Below are 19,704 nucleotides of genomic sequence, written 5' to 3' on the forward strand. Positions count from 1 at the left end.
TAGAATCAATATTTTTCTGTGTTGCCAACAGAAGTTAAAGACTCAAAGCAGACATTATTGCATGGTGTACCTGGGCTTATATAGTGCTTGATAGGATGATCGCAGGGTGTCTTCAGGGTTTGAGTTAGAAGGGTTGGTTGGGAGTCTTACCTTAGAGAGCGTGCGGCAGTATGTGTTATGAGTGATTCTTTGCATACTTGGCCTTGTGGGTTTTGCGTTTAACATTCTTCCTTATTTCTTTTCTTAATGTTTTCTTTTTTGTTGCTTTCCTCCTGCTGCACTCTCTTCCTCGGTTTGCGCTCCCCATTTCAGCCAGTTGTGTAGTTTTCCCATCCTGTCTGCCACAGCCTCTCGCTATCTATCTAGCTGGCATCCCTGCTCCTCCTGCACACCACCCAGCGATTCTCTCGTTTTCCTGTGCCACCTTCTTCCTCTTTCACTCATACCAGTTTCAGATATAGATGGAGAGTTGGTTTTTTTTGCTTCATTTTTTTTTCTTGTTAAAAACAAGAGAGGAGAAAAAGGAGAAAATCACCTAAGCAGCTTTTGTGCATGTTCTTTGCTAAGAAGTTTCTCCTCAGCGCTGGCCACAGCTGTGGGAAGGCACCTGGCTGCCTCACCCCATGGCGAGTGGGTTTTGTTCTCCTGCCAGACTCGCTGGAGACTGAACTTTGAGCTGGTACCCAGGAAACCAGTGCTAATAAAAATTCGGCATTAACTTTTTACACTTTCTTGTCCCATTAATGGAAACTGATTTGATTTGGCTCAGCTGAAAAATGGACACCTTGAGTCCTTTTCTTCCCAGAGTATTTGTCCAGCAAAAACTCTTAAGACTGTATTTTGCAAAAATGCTTTCAAGCTTGGCTGGTAGAAAAAAACACTTACAGCTTTAACTGTGTTAGGGGCTTCATGTTGTTATGACATCGCTGCTTACTGTTGAATCTTCAATGTGGAAGACCCAGGTTTACCTTTCAGATGGTTTACCTTTCAGATGTATCTTTAAATGTTTTTAAACAAGAATAGTTCAAAAATGTAAGCCGCCATATAAAAACTAAGTGTTATTACAAAGTTAATGCAAAATGATTATACTAAATTGTATGAGAAAAGCTGTACAGGGATGCCTGGGGGCCTACAATTTTATCCCTTTGCTTTTACAGCAAGAGAACAAAAATACTTACGCAATATTAATTCAGGATGTACAACACATTGGCATTTGGAAGCATTCAGTTTTCTTGATAATTGTTCTCCATTCACTTGGCCGATTATCAGTAATTTCAGGGAATTAGAGATGCTCCTTTTAAAAGTTTCTAGTGAACTCTTCAGAACTGTCAGACAATAACAAACCTGCCACTTAGGCAGTAATTTTCCTTCTTGCTGTCCTCACGCTAATGCTATGTTGCTGTTTAGAGAGCCTAGACAAGGAAACTGCCACGTAGTAAACCAGTGGAAATTTTTTTCAGCCTCACGCTGTTGACTCAGTTTTGATCCAAGAGTTTCTTTATCTGTTTTATTCAGGCAAGGGCTAGTTTGGGGCCAGGGAGGTTGTTTTTTCTTGGTACCAAGATTTGCAATCTTCTGTTGATTTGTATCTTCTGTTGAAGAATTTAAAGTTAAATTTTTGTGGAGTAAGCTTGTATTTCTTTGGTGATCTCCAGAGGAGTCCTAAAAGCACCTAATGCCAAGTGTGCGATGTCCAGGTCTTCCCTCTTCCCCTGCTGTAAAATGAAAAGTAAAGCAAAATTGTTAAATCCCCTCAGGAATGGGGCAATGAAATGCCATATATTGAAAAGGAGGCTTTCTCTACCCTCTGGCTATGTCACAAAACTGAAAGGAGAAAGAAAGGTGCATAGGGTAAAAGAACGCAACCCTTATGCGAACAGTTTGGAGTTGTTTGGTGTGGTTGTCTGCAGTAGCAGGGAATGTGGTCGGTGGGGTACGGTCCCGTCTAACCTACCGCTAGGTGAAGGACATGCTGAGCAGCAGCATCAGTCTCTCCCTCCCTCTTCTGCAGGCGAAGGCGCCTGATTTCCCAGGACCGTGCAGCACTGTGGAAACAGTGACAATGACAGCGCTTGATCAGTCTTTTTAGTCCAATAGTCGTATTTGATATAACCCAGCTGCTTCTGAGGAAAGTTCAAGTAACCTCACTGTAGACAAACGATGTCGTTAACCTCAGAAAAAGCAAACAAAGCTAGGCCATTTGCTTTATTTTAATCCAGCCTGCATTAGAATTGACATAGTAATCACACAAAAAGTACAGTGCTGCTTAGATACCAAGAACTAAGAAATTACAAAAATCGGAGGTCGTGAGGGATGCTTGATGTTGAGTTGAGGAGGGGTAGGAGCCAAACTTGCCACCCTTCCAGCAGTGGCATATTTTGTAAAAGCTAAGTTAGAGAATCACTGCCTAGGGAGTAGCCTTGCCAGTTGTTGGGTTTCACGATGATACAGACACACTATATGAAAAACGTTCTGTTATGGAGAGACAGGGGCAACCTTACTTTATTAAGGTTTAGATTTAATTTCCCATATGTGTTTAGTCTTAGCTCCTTTTCTAAACTTGTTGAAGAGGTTTAAACTTTGAATATGTGTTCTATGACCAATGCATAATTTTTTTCTGCTCCTAAATTTGAGCCTTGAGTCTCAAGCATAGGATATTAATCATGCTTTGAAAGTATTTTCAAATACTTTAACAATTCACAAATTCGTATCTTATCTGAAACATAGAATTGGACTATGTTACGAATTAATAACTTTTAAAGTTGTTTTACAAATTTTGGAGAAAAAACATGCAGTAATGAACTCATTCTGAAAGGTTTAGTTTCAAAAACATTTAAGAAGTATTTTTAGTGTTGTGTGAATAATACTGAAGGCAGTGTTTAGTGTGTGTACAAAGCAAGCTCCCAACTGAAACTAATGTGTATCTATAAGAATACAGATTTGCTCTTGTTCTGTGGTAGAAATGAAAAACATTTGCTTGTGGTTTTAGGGTTTTTGCTTTTGTTTTAAGTAGAGTTTCTGTTTGTAGCCATGAGTAAGTATCGTAGATATTAAACTATAGATTTTTTGACACCTGACATGAAATATTAAAAATATGATCTCTCATATGATTGTTAAAATATTTATCTCTGCCCTCAGAGATTATGTAAACATAGGTATCTAAACAATAATAAGCTATTTCTGTGCTCTGTTTTGTTGTACACGAAATTCAATATAGTTAGTTATATTAAATTTTGGAAAAAAGAGTAAAATAGTATTTAGTCAGAAGCACTGAATATTGGGTAACAATACTGTAGTCCTTATTTGTAACAAGAATCATTCTTTGTTAATGTTTTGTCTTCAAGACTGAAATTAGACAAAATATATGTAGATAGTATCTTAGAGTAACTTTCAAATTTTGAATTAAATGCTCCAAAAAAATGGAGGTGGCTTCCTGCTAGAAGTCCATGGACTCCTCGGTGCATGCTGCAGAGAAGTTGATGATCCGTGGGAGCCTGTAGATATTCACCTGCTTGCAGTTGTTCGTCCGCCTTCCCTGAGTTTATTCTGTGAACATCCAGGTGCAGTAGACGAACCTCATAAGGATACACGGATTGAAAAATCAATATGCTGGGGAGGTTATAACATCAGAAAGCTTTCTAAATTCTAATGTAAGATAAAAATGATGACGTTAAGAACTATTCTTTAAAATCCGTTACTCTCAGGTAGGTTAAAGAAGTATCTCCATCAGTACAGGAGATCTCTAACCAATCACAAATTATAATGAAAATTGGCAACTGCAAGTATGAAACGTCATTACTCCAAAAATTCATGAACTGGCTATCACGTAGGGAGATTTCTTTTTAAACTTCAGCTGAGGTTCTTTTTATTTGCTTGTTCTTGATTTTGAACTTCTGGAATAATTTTTGATTCTCTTCAGCCCTGGCAAATAAACTAGTAATCAAGAAAGTAGTGAAGAATAAAAAGAATGCAGTGAATCAAACATTATTTTCTGTTTAAGAAAAGAGATATTGCTAAAGTTTGTTGAAAGATGTGGAGAATTTTCCCCATTTCCAGGAGGCTACATATGACTCTGGTTCCCTTTCGTTGTGAGGAACTTGATAAAGTAAGTGCAAAGATAAGTAGGAATGCTCGACTCTGCATCGCTTTAAGCAGCGGCTAGGTCTCCTACTACTCATTCGGCATAATTTTTTTTTTAAAAAAAGGGAGATAGTTTGTTATAATAAACCCTTTCTAATAGGGAAGAACTACTACAGATTTCTGTTGGTCTGTCATCCCTTGGAGAGCAGTGGATGTTCTGTTTTATTGTCCCATTGCGGGTGCTATCTGAACAATTTTAACTAACAGCTTCCAATGTAGTCGAAATTGTTTTACTCCCTGTTTGGCTGCTGGGAACACCCGTGTTCTCTGTAGAGTGTGATCTTTAACCTTGAGAGTTAATGAGAAGATTTCAGTGTGTTGTGCTGATAGCTGAAGTTTCTCACTCTCCACTCATGTAATTGCAAAGAGCTTGTTTTGATGCTGACGGGTTTGTGTAGTTCCCTACTGCCTTTTGCAGCTTCTCAGACCATGCTCTGACCTACCGCGGATAAAAGGTCAGGCAAAGCATCACAGCTCTTTGCACAGAGCTGCACTATTGGCCCTCCCGTGTCATGGGCATGGCAGCTCCATGCATCCCCTGCAAGTGAGGAGGGTTGGAGGCTTTCCGTCTCCTTACTTAAACACACCTGTCTTTGGGGATTCAGCTTGATCCTTGTACCTGAATGACTGAAAATAACATTCTTATCTTGGTATCTTTATGGTCTGTGCCTTGCTTTTGAGCTGTATTAGTCCTTGCGTGCAGAGGAGCCTTCTGCTAAAAACTGCTGATGTGAACACATGGTGTGGCACGACATGGCCTTTTCCTGCATCTGCTTCAGCTCTTTTACTCTTCCTGGTCATCAGTGGCAGACAGGAGCTCAGGGAAACATTAACTGGCAGAGATTTGGTAATACTTCAAATGAGAGCATGTTTCATGAACGTAGCCAGCATGTTTCTAACAATCCTAGTAAATGTTTGTCCAGAAACAAGAACAAATGCCATTAAAATTATAGAAGCTGTTAGTCATTTTTAATGGTTGTTCAGCAGTATGTTTTCATTGTGTCTGGTTATAAAAGTTAGAGGTTTTTTTTTTTTTTGGTCATGTCAGAAACAGGTAGTAGAACCTGTTACTTGATCCACGTTTTTATATACATATAGATACTAAAAATGTGTGCACAGATGGATGGTTTCTGAGGAGAAAATCTTTTTAATTATTATAGTCAGGTTTCCTTGATTGTCATAGGTATTATGCCTAAGTTAGGAATCTATCTGAATAATTTCTGTAATGAAACTCTGCGGACTTCAGGTAATGCAGATTCAAAACCAAGCTCTAGGTGTTGATATCCAAAAAAACGGTTGCCTCTTGCTGCCTCACAGTGACCTGTGAGCTGGATGTGAGCGTTCATTTTTAAATCTCAGAAGAAACACGACTGTGTTTTTTGGCACTTCTGGCACTTCTCGAAGTCGAGTGAGCCTGGCCGTGGCCATGCGTGCTGCGGCCGCAGGCTGGGCAGAGCCGCGCGACCCAGGGAGGACGCGTGCTTGGGCCGCGCTCTGGGGAGAGGAGGCTGCTCCGCTGAAGTGCCAGGTTAGCACAAAAGCATTTTCAAAGATGGAATATTCCTCTAATGATTGGCAAAGGAATACCTTTTTTCCTCGCTATTTCAAACCTGTCGGAGGTAAACCAAGATCATAGTCAACCCCTCTGTGGCTCAAGTACTGAAGGCAGAAGAAGTATGCCAGCTGCCACCTGCTATTTGCCATATGCTGCGTGCACAGTGGAATATCCTGTGATGCTCCTGTTGTGATGTTTCCAACAATTCGGACTTTTTTTCCCAGCCCCAGTAGAAATGCTGTAGATTTCCATTTCCTCGCTGCCTGTGGCTGTGCAGGTTGCCTGGGAAACGGCTCGGGGCGGGGTGGGGAGGGTTGGTGTACTGGTTGTGCGAGCGGGGGCGAGAGCTTCCCGAGGTGAGGATGAACAGGCGCTGTGAGTGCACCTCGGCGCGCTTGCACAGTAGGTACTGTTATGTTTTCAAAAAGTCAATTAGTGCCATAGATCACGAGCCCACGGATGCTGCATTAGGGTTGGATGGAGAACAGGGAGGGAGAGAGATTCCCTTATCAGCTTTGTAAGGATTTGTGTAACGCAGACTGTTAGCAAGAGACTTTAATTACACACGTACCTGTTGAACTGCAATTAAGCATATTTAACCCTTTGGTACCCCAATATGATCCATGCATGAATTTCCACCAGGCGTTATGAGATGACTGCTCTCTGTTGGCAGCAGGTGTTGAAAGGTAGCTCTCGTATTTTAGTTCCAGGCTGAATTAGTGAAAATAATTGGATTAAGTTAAATACAGCTTCGGTAGTTATAAGCAGGCATTTATTAGGAACATGTAGGTAAATTAGGTTTACTTGAGCAAAGCAGAGATGATGGTGGCAAATCCCTGCCACTGGTTCGGTTTCTCTCCGGATGAAGCCGCCTTAGGCTCTGTGGTGTCGCTGCCCCCGCAGTGGTGAGCTCAAGGGCAAACCCATCCAGAAGTGCACTCTGGGGCTCTTAGGAGGCTGGAATAACTTGTTTGCAACTTTGGAAGGCATGGGAGATACTTTAGAGCACTGAAAGTATTTCTCAGTTAAGAATACACACATTTTTTCCAGGACATTTTGAAGTAGCGGATGTTAGCACAGATCTGTGAGAATGTGGAAGCTTATATGAAATCCTAACTTGGTGTTCCACTTACAGCACCATCCCAGCCATGCAAGTGGATAGAGAGAAGAACCCACTGGGGAGGAGGTTGCAGCTCCTCCTGAAGTGAGCTGGGCACGCTGAGAGCTCTCAGCTGGCTGATGGGCCAGACCAGACCTGGATAGACCAGGTGCAGCACTAGCACCACACACAGCTGGATGGTGGGCAGCAGACCAAGTGCCAATAGCCTATATCTGTTTTCACTCCTTGAGTGCCCTAAACATCTTCAGGCAGAAGACAGAGTTACAGAGTCTCACATTTTCTCAGTTTAATAAGGGATGGATATTCAGTGCGAGAGTCTTTCTTTTTTCTGGGTTTTTATTCTTGGATAAATCAGAAATGGATATATAATAGAGAAGGCGACAAATAATTCTAAACTCCTAATATCTAGTACTGCGCAGTAGTTGTACTCTTTATCTGGCCTTTTACTCTTCATATAAAGGAACAGCTGTGGGCTGGAGACCAGCAGGAGAAGAAGATAGGGCAGTGGCAACAGCAGCAGGTTTTTCCCGGTTGAAACTCACTAATGAAGGAACCATAACAGGCGTTTTACATGTTATATTATTCCTGGTTCTTCCCCACTGAGCTCTTCAAGTTACAGTCTAAATCCTGTTGTTGCATCTGTATTTTTTTCCTTGTATCTAGGAAAACCTTGCAGACAGACTTCTTCCTCTAAGTGAGCCTTTCTGAGCCTACCAAAACCATTTAGACATAAACAATATACAGTTTTCACATTGCTCTGTTATGTTCACTAACAGGAGCAAATTTACCATTCAGTTGGGATTTTTTTTTAAAAAATTATGGCAAAGATAGTATCTGCCAAGTTTCTTCTTGTATCTCTGAGGAGCGAGGAACTATCAACTCAAAACAACAAGGAATTTGCTCCTGTCACTGCAAACCCTCGCATGTACTGCAAAATGACTTTTAAATGAAGATGCAAAATACAGTGTCTTCATTATAAAATAACTATAACTAAATATCAATCAGAGTCTTATTAGTTGGTTGTGATCTTTGATGAAAGCAAAAAAAAGTTTCAGCAGCAGCAAATTTGATGATACTTCTACTGTTGCACAGTTACTTGAAGTAATGAATGGAATGATTTTTTTCAAGAATTGATAACATCTAGGGGGCTAGAAGAACACTTTTTCTTTATTTGTAGCAATGGTGTGAGGGTAGGTAAGGAGGTACTTCAAGATAATATAAAGAAATGCGTGTAGAGTGCACCCAGAAAACTGAGACTGTAATTCATTAAAACATGCTGAAAGGTAATTTTTTGACAGAGAGAGGAATAGAACATTTGTAAGATCTGACATTTTTGCCTTTTATTTTCTCAGCTACAGAAAGGAAACAGAGATGGTGTAGGTAATTAAATTTTAAATTCAGTTTTAATGATCTTTCCCTAATTAGCTGAAAAAGCTGGGGTCTAAGGAAACTGAGTTTCAAGGTGCAATCATCTTTTTCCTACTGGATCTCAGCATTCAAAAGTAAGAAGAAGGAGTATTAGAGAAAGAGAAGATTATTATTCTGAAGGACTTTCAAGATAAGGATTTAACATTACTTCCTTGTTAAAATACAACTGTGACAGCTCGACATTTTCTAATTTTTAAATTTCAAAGTCCTCAAGTAGGCCTTGTTAGGGAAGATGGAAAACTTAGGTTCTACTAGAAGAAATTGGAAATGATAATAGGTAGGAGCTTTTCTTTCACTTTAAAATTAGACTATTTTGCTGGTGTGGTTATGTTATTATTCAGGAAGCTCATTCTTTCAGGAATCTTAATTTTCTATGTGTAGTTTCTTATGGCACATATGTTAGTATAGTTTCTGGTATTTCTAATAAGTATGCAAGAGCACAGTGGGATTTTTTTGTTTTTTTTTGTTTTTAATTTTGCAGCACAAAGTGTATTTTCTCTACAGTCATGTGATGGTTAGGGACATAGGCACACCTGTCAGATTTTGCAAGCTGAATCCTGCAGCCCACCTCATTCATCTGCCATCCGCTCGGCCAAGCAGTGTCTTTGCAGGACAAAGGTATAGCCTATTTCTCCCACTCCTGCTGTAGCTGCTTGCCAGATACGTTTCGCCTGCTATGTAGGGCAATGGCATGAGGAAAACAGGTAAAACAATTGTGATTTGTGATGATAACATGTGTGATTTTAAAGCTAAAGAAATAAGAAAGGAGAGAACAACATTTAGTCAAATAGAAAATATATTTCAGAGGAAGTGTGTAAGCTGGTGTCTGCAGTTGAAAAGCCAGACGAATAAATACAAATATTTGGTTTAGTACATGAAGTGGTTATGAATATCAGAAATTGTGTGAAAGTGATGATTTTTTTCCTCTTTAAAAGGAATGGAACGCAATCTTAGTTATTTAACCAAGAAGTCTAAATTTAGAGAAATTTATTCAGAAGTTGACATTGTTAAGCATAAACATTTTTTTTTTAAGGCTAGAAATCCTAATTATCCAAACTGTGTCATCTTAAGTTTTCTTATAATTCTGAAAGGTAGAGCTGTGAACACTAAATTGTTAGTAATTAAGAATGAGAAATCACTGTAGATAAATTCACACTTTTCACTTGTAAGGTACAGCATTTATAGGTGAATGATGGCCAGTTAAAGTAATATTTGCAAATATTAAAGAGTTTGATATAAATTTCAGCATCTTGAAAATTCCAAATTAATATGAGCATAAACAATTCAATATGATTTGAAAATTGAAGCAATAATCTTTGCAAATGAATGTGTCAGTCTAGAGATAGTTGTTCAGTAAGTTGTCGTGAGGATTCCTGTTAGACTTGGTTTTATTTAACAGCTTATTAAGGGTCTGGAAGAAGCAGTATTGTAAATAGTACGTTAATTAAATTTCTAGATGTTGCTAAACTTGGAAAGGAGAATAATATGAACTGAAGAAAGATAAAAAACACAATAGAGATGTAATGCATATACTAGAAAAATACAATTTAATTCAATCTGAATAAATAGAAACTAATATATTTGAAGAATGTTGTTCTAAACTGAACACATACTTTAATTAGAAAGGCAAAGATGCTATAATAAGGCTATTGAAACAGTTTTAGGATTTCGATGCATGTTCTGAATTAATATGACAGAAGAGGCCAAATGTGATTATTCTTCGGTATGTATTACTGTCAAAGCGCAAAAAAGACAGGAGGATGATCCCCATAAGACAGCATTGGGGCTATCTTATCAGGGAAATACGTTATTCTAGGCGATTTGTGTACAAGTTAAGACCAGAAAAATATTTGCAGAAATGAACAGCAACAGTGAATTAAAATAAGGCAGAGGTGAAGATATGTATTGCTTAACACCATGTGGTGGTGACTAGCATGGGCAGTGCTATAATTTTCTGAGACACATGAAAGGAAAAGATAGTTTTGTAGGCAAAGGGGAGATAACTAGTAAAAATTAGGGAAAGAGAAATTCAGAAAAAAATAACATTTTGAAGATTTTGATTAAGTAAAGAGTATTCACTTTAGGAAATGTTGGAAATTCTTTTATTCAATAATAGTTACTTAGATGGGGACTGGAATCTGTAGGAAAGAAAGCTACTACTCTGGGCCACGAAGAAACTGAGTGGTTTATGAATCGTTTTCCATTGCTGTCATGTCCAAAAGTATGCTTCTGAAGAGATTTGCAACTAGTAACCTGTGGCTATGTAGTGCTACCTTTTCACATCCCTCCCAGCAGTCACCTACGTATCACGTGCTTGCATTGGCTTTTACAATAAAATAATGTTGTTTTCCAGGGAGCAGTTTTTTCCTCTAGGAACGTGCTCATGTTTTTAATATTTTTTCTTCTCTAGTTAGAGATGCCTACATTTGATTTGCACTGTTTTGTTAACTTGTAGAGAAGGGCTGGCTTACTGTGCTTGCTGTTTCAATGCAGCTTCTAGATAAGTTCACAATCAGTTGTTTTTCTTTTCTCTATCTATTTTTCTTCTTTCTGAAGAGAAAAAGCTTTGAAAACATGTATTATAGTGGAGTTTATAACAGCCTCTGTGTTCTTTGGAAGTCAGCATCATCTTGTCTCTAGATATTTGTAAAAATGAAAGATGATCCGATCTGGAGGGTTTGAGATTTCTAAGGTTATAAGGAATGTGTAGGGAATGAATGGAGCTCCCTGTGTCCAGCTGAGCAAAGAGCTGAACTGAACCTACTGAAATGTGAACCGTAGCCCTAGGAGCTGTGCTGGTGCGTGAAACTCGAGGCTAATCTAAATATTTGTTAAAAGATGTTTCAGTTAAATACAGATAAAGTCTTAACCTGTACTTTTGAATGCTTTAAAGGGAAAGAAACAGTCCTGCTTTCTGGTGCTGCAGGATGACCCTGTGATTTATCCTCTTTCTTGAACTCCAGACAAGTGTGTGAGTAGTATGAGGAAATGGATAGGTGATGCAGACAGTGAAAGTGTTGAATCTCCATCTCCCATCCCTAGACCAGTTTCTTCATTGCCATTTCTGTATATCTTGTGCATACAGCACACATCTTTATATTTATGTATGTGCAGGCTCACTTTGAGAAACTCTGCCCTAACCTGAGAAACTTCCTTGCTGAAATCTCCTCTTTCCCACAGGGGTTTTGCTTTCAGTGAATCATCATTTTCCTGGAGAAAAAGTCTGAAGTTGAAGAAAAAAAGAAAAATAAGAAAAAAAAATCCCATTCAGGCCTACTCATCAGTCATGGCCATAGTGGATTGTCTGTGTTGGGTGGCTAGAAGTGACCTAAAGGTCATTTTTCATTGTCTGCCTTAAAATCACTGCAAACCAAACTATGCGAGCAGCCAATGACACTGAGGAACTGAAATATCGGTTGAAATCTTCACAGAGTAGAGCTGTCCTAACAACAGGTTTTTTTCCTTCTTGTAGCCGTGCCCTCTAAGCTGCCACCTGAGAAGAAATTGATATTGGAATGCTTATTTTTTTTTACATACATACATACATATATATATACACATACACACACACACACAAAAATATACATACATATGTACATACATATATTTATAAAAGCTCTTCACTGAAAGACCACCATCCTTTGCATTGAATGACCAAATATTCAGGTTTAAGGATGAAACTGGCCAGATCCTCAAATGCTTTTGCTCGTGAGCCTATTTTAAAATCAGAAAAGGTGATGACCCTTTTAAAATAAAAATGGAATTGCTGGCAGGAAGGAAAGGCACAACACTGTGTTCTTAACATTTAAAGACGGTTATAAAAATGTATGATGACTGGTGCTATAATTTATAGTGAAACTACTGTTCCTTTTAATAAAAGGAGACTTCCAGTCAGCATTACATGTCTATGATGTGGGCATTTTGTTATCCAGGTTGGATTTTTTAGTTGAATAGTTGAATAACTATTTTTTAACTTATCTGGGGCTATACACATAACTTAGTGGGATTCTCTGTAATACGTAATTCTTTTTCAAATTATGGTGCTGGACTTGTTGCTGAATACTTACAGTCCTTGAATATGGCAGAAGAACTCAGTTAGTGGTAACTTTCATGATTTTTAATTTAATTTTTCCCTAATTCTTAGACTTTTAAAACTTCCTGTAATTCATTATTAGATTTACCATTTCAAGTGCTTGTTTAAAAGGCACCTTAGCTGTGGAAGTAAATCAATATTTACAGTGCATTAGTGCCACAGAGAATTTGAAGCCGTGTGATTAGAGTTCATTGCTGCTTTATCCACTCTTCAAAGAAACCACAGACTTCAAACGGTATCAGCCATCATCCTGGAATCAGTGACATTGCATTGGTCCCTCGCGTACTTCATCTTGTGGTTTAATTATTAAGTTCCTTTCCTTTGATTTTCCTTTTAATATTTCAAAGTATATCCTCTTCAAATCTATGAATTTAAGTAAACCAGAAGATTGTAAAGAACAATATGCTGTTAGGAAAAAACTGTTCAATAATTGTTGTTGTTGTTTTAATGGACAGTTTCAAAATGAATTAGCAACAATCTCTTCAACTAGAAATGAAGTATAAAGAAGATTATTAACCACAAGTTAAAAAGATATGGTGTGAATAAGATTAAATTATTGGATTAATAGCTGGAGAGGTATTGTCCATATCTAAGCAGCATTCAGTAGAGCTAGCTCCATTTGCTTGTCCCATGCCAGCAATAAAAATTAAATTTAAATTTAAATTTCTAGTTTAGCTTGGGTTTACACACATCCAAAACACCCAAATGATTGGGTTTCATAGTTTACTTTATTGGTGACATTTGGTTAGCAATAGCTATCTTTACATTTGGAAGCATCCTCATAAGGAGAAGCTAGAATTGATCAAGTTGTTTCTTCTAATTAGCAGAGCAACATTTTTTAGGGGATTTGGAGAAGTGTCCAACAAATACCTGAAAATACCTTAATAGCTAACTGAATAAAATGAAACTGGCCACATTAAAGGTGGCTCGTCAGTAAATGGGTTATATAGAGAGACTTCTCACATTAATGTTTACTCTAGAGCCTGTTAATATTTGGGAATCTGTTGTATGATTAGCTTTCAGTGTTGGAATGAGTCTCTGCTACTTACCCTGGTTCAAACTGTCACTTTTTAGCTACAAAGAAAAAGGCAATGAAGTGATAATTGCTTGCTCTTCTCCAAAAGTGCTGGCTTCAGTTACATTTTCTTTCTTTCTTTCTTTGTTGGCAATTCAACTTCTCTTCCTATAGTAGTTCACTGAAATGAACTTTTGTTATGTCAAGTAAATTGAAGAAAGAGTGTAAAAATACGAGAACATTTTGTTTTCACTGTGCTTATATATAGATGTATAAGCATAAGGAGCAAGTAAACTCATGTTTGAAAATGGTAATTCTATGTTGTACGGTGGGTAGCTAAGGCAAACAGAATGATATGCATGGACTGCTGCTTGGAGCAAATATAGATTGGTATTTTTCTTAAGTGGGTACCACTCGTGCTGCAGACCCACTTTCTTGACCAGGCTAATCTAATAAATGAGAGTGTACGTTTAGAGCTGAGCCAGCAGCACAGATACCGTTGTTAATGGGCCACTTCATTATGCTTTGCGGTGCTGCTGCCTGTGACTACAGCTGTGTCATCTGTGTGGTAGAGATCTTTTGGGATTGGATAGTGTACTTTTATTATATTTACCAGCTAGGGGGAAACGAGAGGCTTTACGTTCAGCTGCTTCATGAAACTTGAAGTAGTTGAAGACAAGGCAATCAAAGAAATCTATTATGAGTTGTATGAGTATATACATACAGAGTAATCAAAATCTAAGTGGAATTAACTCAGACTAAGCATACTTTTCTGCATAATTAAAGTGATCTTTCCTAAAACAGCTTTTAATTACTTCTAGTTCCATTATATTAAATGCAACATATAGGCATACTTACAAAAGAAAAATATTCTTTGCTGAAAACTAACTGTAGTGAATATTTTTGTTATAAAAATGAAAAAAAATACAAGAATTGTCAAAGGAAAGAGAAATAGTACAATGATAGTGGAAAAAAACCCATTTATTAATCCTCTATTATTGACTAGACTGGACTTTAGATAGGATGACTGTTTCAATATCTGTCATGTATTACTAGCACGCATCTTAGCAGCAGGCGTCCTAGTTGCTCCAAGGAAAAAAAAACTTAAAAGTTTTCTGTTTGTGTGTGGCATGACCTACCTTATCTCTGAATGTCTTTATAATGCCATGCAAAACTAGATTCTAAATTTAATATTATTGTGTATAGCATTAATATAAAGAAATTTCAAAACTTGGACTATTCATTTATGAAAGTTCTGTTGCTGTGTTTTTCTTCTAGTACACGAGACAGGTTCAGCTTCTTCAGAGGCTGCTTCATCAAATCGTGAAAAACCAGTTCTCGTTTTCATTCTCAGGTGTTGTCCAGTGTGCCTTTCCCAGTAACTCTGCTGCTTACCTGTCATCGTTTTCACCTTTTCCTTTTTCATTTTGCATTCAAGGTTCTGAATGCAGCAGTTAAAAGAAATGAAACTGGTAAATCAGGTCACCTCAATTCTAGTGTTGAGCGGGAGAGTGCTAAGGGGTCGCAAACGCAGGCAATGAAACTTCTGTTTGGGCAAGGAGACTATAGACGTATGGATATTTGTTGCAGGATAATAAATGAAATTGGAATAATTAAATTGTCTTTCAAGAGAAACTAAGTTCAACATACCATCAAAGATTCCAGAATGGATTTGACCTCTTCACATATTTAAAAAAAAAAATCTCTTTTCAATCAGTCTGCCTGCCTGCTGCATCATTTATTACTAATGAAGTATTTTTCTCCTGTCAGTCACGCCAGCTGGAAGGCTAAGGGAATCAGGGTAAATCAGCACAGATTCAGCTGTCAGAAAGTTAAGGGAAGAACAGAGAAAACAGTGTCTTCCAGAAGTTTTGAGAAAGGAAGGAAGAGCATATGCTGAAACGAGAGGCAGCTGCCTTTCACTACGAAGAAGCTGCTGATACACAGGGTCTGGGGGGCAGGTTCTTCCCGGCAGTGCCGACATCAGTATCATGACTGTGGGGTGCTGGTGAAGGACTTAATCTTCAACAGCACAGTCTTAGTGCACCCCTTATTTTGGCATCAGGCTGTTAAGTTTAGACCTTTGGCTACTTGCTCGTTAAAATGCTCTGTAAGTGACCGTTGTCTGTTAGTTGCGCAATGGTATGCTATGCTATTTTTTATCTACACAGAATCTCACGGATATTAGCGGTATTCGTATTTGTACTTAAAAAGCGCAAGAGCTTTGCTAGGTTCAAAGAGTTTTGTTTGGTCCTTGTTTTCCTCTCAGATGGTCAAGCAGCAAGGCTGCGGTTCTGATGAAACAGGCTCTGTCCTTGAGGAGCTCTGCTGAGGTCAATAACTAGTTACTCTGGAAAACCGCATTTGGTCAACCACCCATCCAGAGCTTAAAAAAATATTTTTCCTATGTGAAAAGTGTATTTAATTTAGTCAGTGTTTGTTTACTGTCTGTTTTATTCTTCAGATATGCCTCTTCATGTGCGGCGTAGTAGTGACCCTGCACTGATTGGCCTCTCAACCTCCGTAAGTGATACAAATTTTGCTTCAGAAGAGCCATCACGAAAAAACCCTACAAGGTGGTCCACAACAGCAGGCTTTCTCAAGCAGAACACCCCTGGAGTACCCAGTAATCATGAAAGAAAGGTATTTCCCCCCGCCTCTTTCTCTGATAAATGAGAAGTGTGCATTGATCTTCAGTTGCTCTTTTGTCCTTCTCTCACCTGCTCCTGGTTTAAACCTTTTTTTTTTTTAGGCGTTATCCAACAAACTACATCATAAGGAGAAAGAATACTATTTCAGTTATATATGCATCCTCCTCTTAGGACATTCTCTGTAATATCCGCAGCAGGTGTTCTAGAAATTTGATTTTGCCATTAACTGTAGTTGCAGCTCTGATTACTCATTACTCTGCAAAGCAGGACCTAAATACTCTCACACATTTTCTTTGAATGCAAATAGGCGATGTCTAAAATGATTTTTACTGATCTCAGTAGAAATCCTACTGCCACTGAATAATCTCCATGCCTGCAGTCAGTCTGGTTCTCTTTTTCTGATGTAGTAGCACTAGTTTTTTACTTTCTGAGCCACTAGTCAAGTAATACAAACCAAAAATTGCAAAAGTTGTCTCTCCTTGATAACATTATTAAAACTAAAGCAGTGAAATACAGAGTGTGCGTTTTGCTTCATTTTTTCAATGAGATTTCAGTATGTCTACATAAGCTGCATTAGTTGCTAGAGAAGTCAGCAGAAATTTCTCAGTGCAGTATTGAAAAAAATTGGAAAAAAAAGGAGTATATTTCCTTTTTGTGCAGTCTCCTTCATTGCCCAAAATTGTAATGATAATTTAAAATCCAACTCTAAAGGTAAAGAGCTTATATTTTCTAATAAAGTGAGTCATTTGTATGAAAAGTTGAACTTTTGGTTACCATTCTGACTAGACCCTGTTAGAAGGTATACAGCTTGTTATAGGTGTTTTATTTTTTTCTTTATTACTATTAATTCTATGTAGTATTAAAACACAAACACTCTGCAGCCAGGACTACCACACCGCAGAAAATGAAGTCTTTACTGATGAGCTCATCATCTATCTTTGGTGCGGTACTGGTTATTTCAAAAATATCAATGAAAATACAATAATCATTGGCATTGAGGTCCACAGAAAAACCACAGAGGTTTCAGTTTAATGTGGTATCTTTACATGTCTGCTTGGTCAGAGTTCCAGGTGGGTTAGAGTGTATTTTTTGTCATTTGTAGTGTTATGTCACAGAAACGCATGTTTTTTTGAAAACAGTCTTTTATAGTATTCTAACCTGGAGAAGAGAACAGATCATCTGATCTATTTGAAATGTTAACATTTTCAGAGAATTTTTCTGAAATCGTAATGGGATTACACTTCATTACTTTAGAAGCATGGATATTGAGGGCCGTACGTAGCATAATCAGATTTCTTTGAGTATCTGAAGTTAGCAGGAATTGAAGAAATTTGAACAGCAGCTAATCTTTCACACTAGTCATCTTGAATTGTTAGTTGTACTTTTGATTTTCATGAAAATAATCGGTTGTCTATTGGACCAAAATGGAAAGGAATTAGTTTGATCACATGTAGTGATGTGAAGCTACAAGACCACTTTAAATCAAGATGATGGGAGGGAAATATAGGTTATTGCAACAGATACGGGTAATTTCTTTTACCTTTTTTTATACACACTGGATACATTGATCCTCTGAATGGAGGAGATCAGTGAATACAAAATTTTTAATAGGTAAGATACTGTAAACAACTGGAAGTAAATAATAATTGCTTGTGTAAAATATGCTATGAATTAATCTACTGAGTTCAATTGTGCTAAATCATTCATTTGTATTTTCAGCTTGTCAATTTCTTCATGCCAGTCAAAATTTTATAGTGAATCTCATTCCTCTTAAGAACTGATATTAATAATTCTCCTTTTCTTTCCCAGTATTAGCTACAATTTCATTTGTATTATTATTCCAGAAGGTACATTTTTGTAGTCTTTATCACCAGTCACTTACTGAAGTACTAACACTAAATTTTTACAAACATATTTGGCTTTTTGAACAGTAACAACTTGTCGCTTTTTTATGTTAGGTTGTTTTCTTCAGCTACTCAGATAACAAAAAGAGACGGCTGTGCTTTGTTCCAGACTGTTTCATTGATTATAGATGACATAGACATTTCAAGCGAAGCAAAGAGAGCATTCTTAATTTTCTGCTTTGTGCATTGGGCTTGAGCACCCATCTATCTTTGGTGGGCAGTTGGCACTACGTAATGTTTTCACTGCAGTTCTCCCTCTTGACAGCACAAGAACATATGTTCTTGGGCTGGGATTTGCAGCACAGTTGTAGATTTGCAACTTTACCCCAGCAATATCTGTGCGTATCTTGCAGAAACAAGAAAGGGAATTCTGGGAAAGCTGCCAAAATCTTCATCCACCTACTGACTCTAGGAAGTGATATTACTTTCAGCCCTTCACCTCTCAAGAGAAATAATTGACAGGTAGAAACCCTGTCCAATTTTGGGAGGGATTATCAGAGGGAAACTGCATGTATCTGGTAGAAAGGATTTATTTCTTGGGAGCAAGTCAGAGAAGATCCCTTATTGGTGCTTATTTCATTTGGGGTAAGAAGAATTTGGAATGGCAGGAAAACGGGCAGTTGCCCAAGATTAGATGAAAAGAAGTAGATGGGAATGCTGCCATGCACTGAAGGCTGCGAAGAGTTAGGACATATGCCAGTAGTTCTGGGCAATAAAAAGGGAAAAGGGCACTGGGGAAGAAGCAAAAGGTAGGATGCTTGATGGATTCTGTTGGAAAAAACTGTTGTGCTACCCTAGTTATTAGGGTAGATGAAATAGGAAATCAATTTCTTCCTTCAGAAGAATTAGTGGAAGGTGATAGTTTGGTTTGGAGGAGCATGAGTAGGTCCTACTTAGATTTATATTTGTGTTGATATTAAGACACGTATTTATTATGATAAATACGATGTTTTGGGATGAAACCCTTGCACTGATCTAGAAGTGCAGCTCTAGATCTGTTTTTTTGTATCATGTCATTATAAAGATGCATCATATATATTGTGATACTATCGCAGAACACTGCATGTGTTCCATTCCTTAGGAAAGGAAGACCCTGATTAATTTCAATTCTTTATCTTGTTCACCTATACTTAAAACTTGTAAGAGCAACCTGAAACCATATGCACTGGGTCTGCAGCTACTTATTTATTTGAAGAATTATTATTATTCATTGTTTTAAAATTATTGTAATGTTGCTAACTGTACTCAGCTGGATAAGTCCTAATCTCTTCCTCCCATATCTTTCTCATGGGTGGTCTCAACCAAATGATTAGGTCTCTTCATATATGCAAGTATTCACAAAATTGATTCATGATTATCAATAGCTTTCTTAGGTAAATTCACTTCTTGGGATTCTTTTTAAAATGAATATTAAAAACACTTTCAAATACTTCTCTGTGTGTATGAGATACATCTCTATTACCTAGTAATTCAAGGCTTCACTTTCTTTTACTTTCCTGAGTCATTCTAATGAAACAAGAAGAGAACTTAGTAAAAAATAACTTCTCAAAGGCCTGAGGTAGTGCCTGATTTACAAGCTGTAATTTTGTTTAAACTGTGCTGAACTGTACAGTTGAACAGACTGTATGTGGCTGAAGCACATCATAGGTGTTTTTGGCACTGCAGTAAAATATTTCTTGATGTTATTGTTTTTTTGAATAACTGTTAATTTGAATCACATTCTTGTAATTCAGTACCAAAGCCAATTGGCTTAACTAGCTGGTCTGAAAATGTGTGAGTTGCATTAATGAAAATCAGG

The 19,704-nt window shown here is 37.7% G+C and overlaps 1 protein-coding gene across 26 annotated transcripts in view; it reads left to right on the plus strand.

The window, feature by feature from the left end:
* Positions 1–19,704, plus strand: part of PARD3 (par-3 family cell polarity regulator) — a 468,531-nt gene that overhangs the window by 174,850 nt on the left and 273,977 nt on the right. For all 26 annotated transcript variants that reach the window (XM_068934384.1, XM_068934389.1, XM_068934381.1 and 23 more), the window contains exon 4: positions 15,816–15,994. In XM_068934384.1, the coding sequence (XP_068790485.1) occupies positions 15,816–15,994 (179 nt within the window). The remainder of the gene's footprint in view (positions 1–15,815; positions 15,995–19,704) is intronic.

Source organism: Struthio camelus, chromosome 2 (assembly GCF_040807025.1).
Source record: "Struthio camelus isolate bStrCam1 chromosome 2, bStrCam1.hap1, whole genome shotgun sequence".
Classification (NCBI taxonomy): domain Eukaryota; kingdom Metazoa; phylum Chordata; class Aves; order Struthioniformes; family Struthionidae; genus Struthio; species Struthio camelus.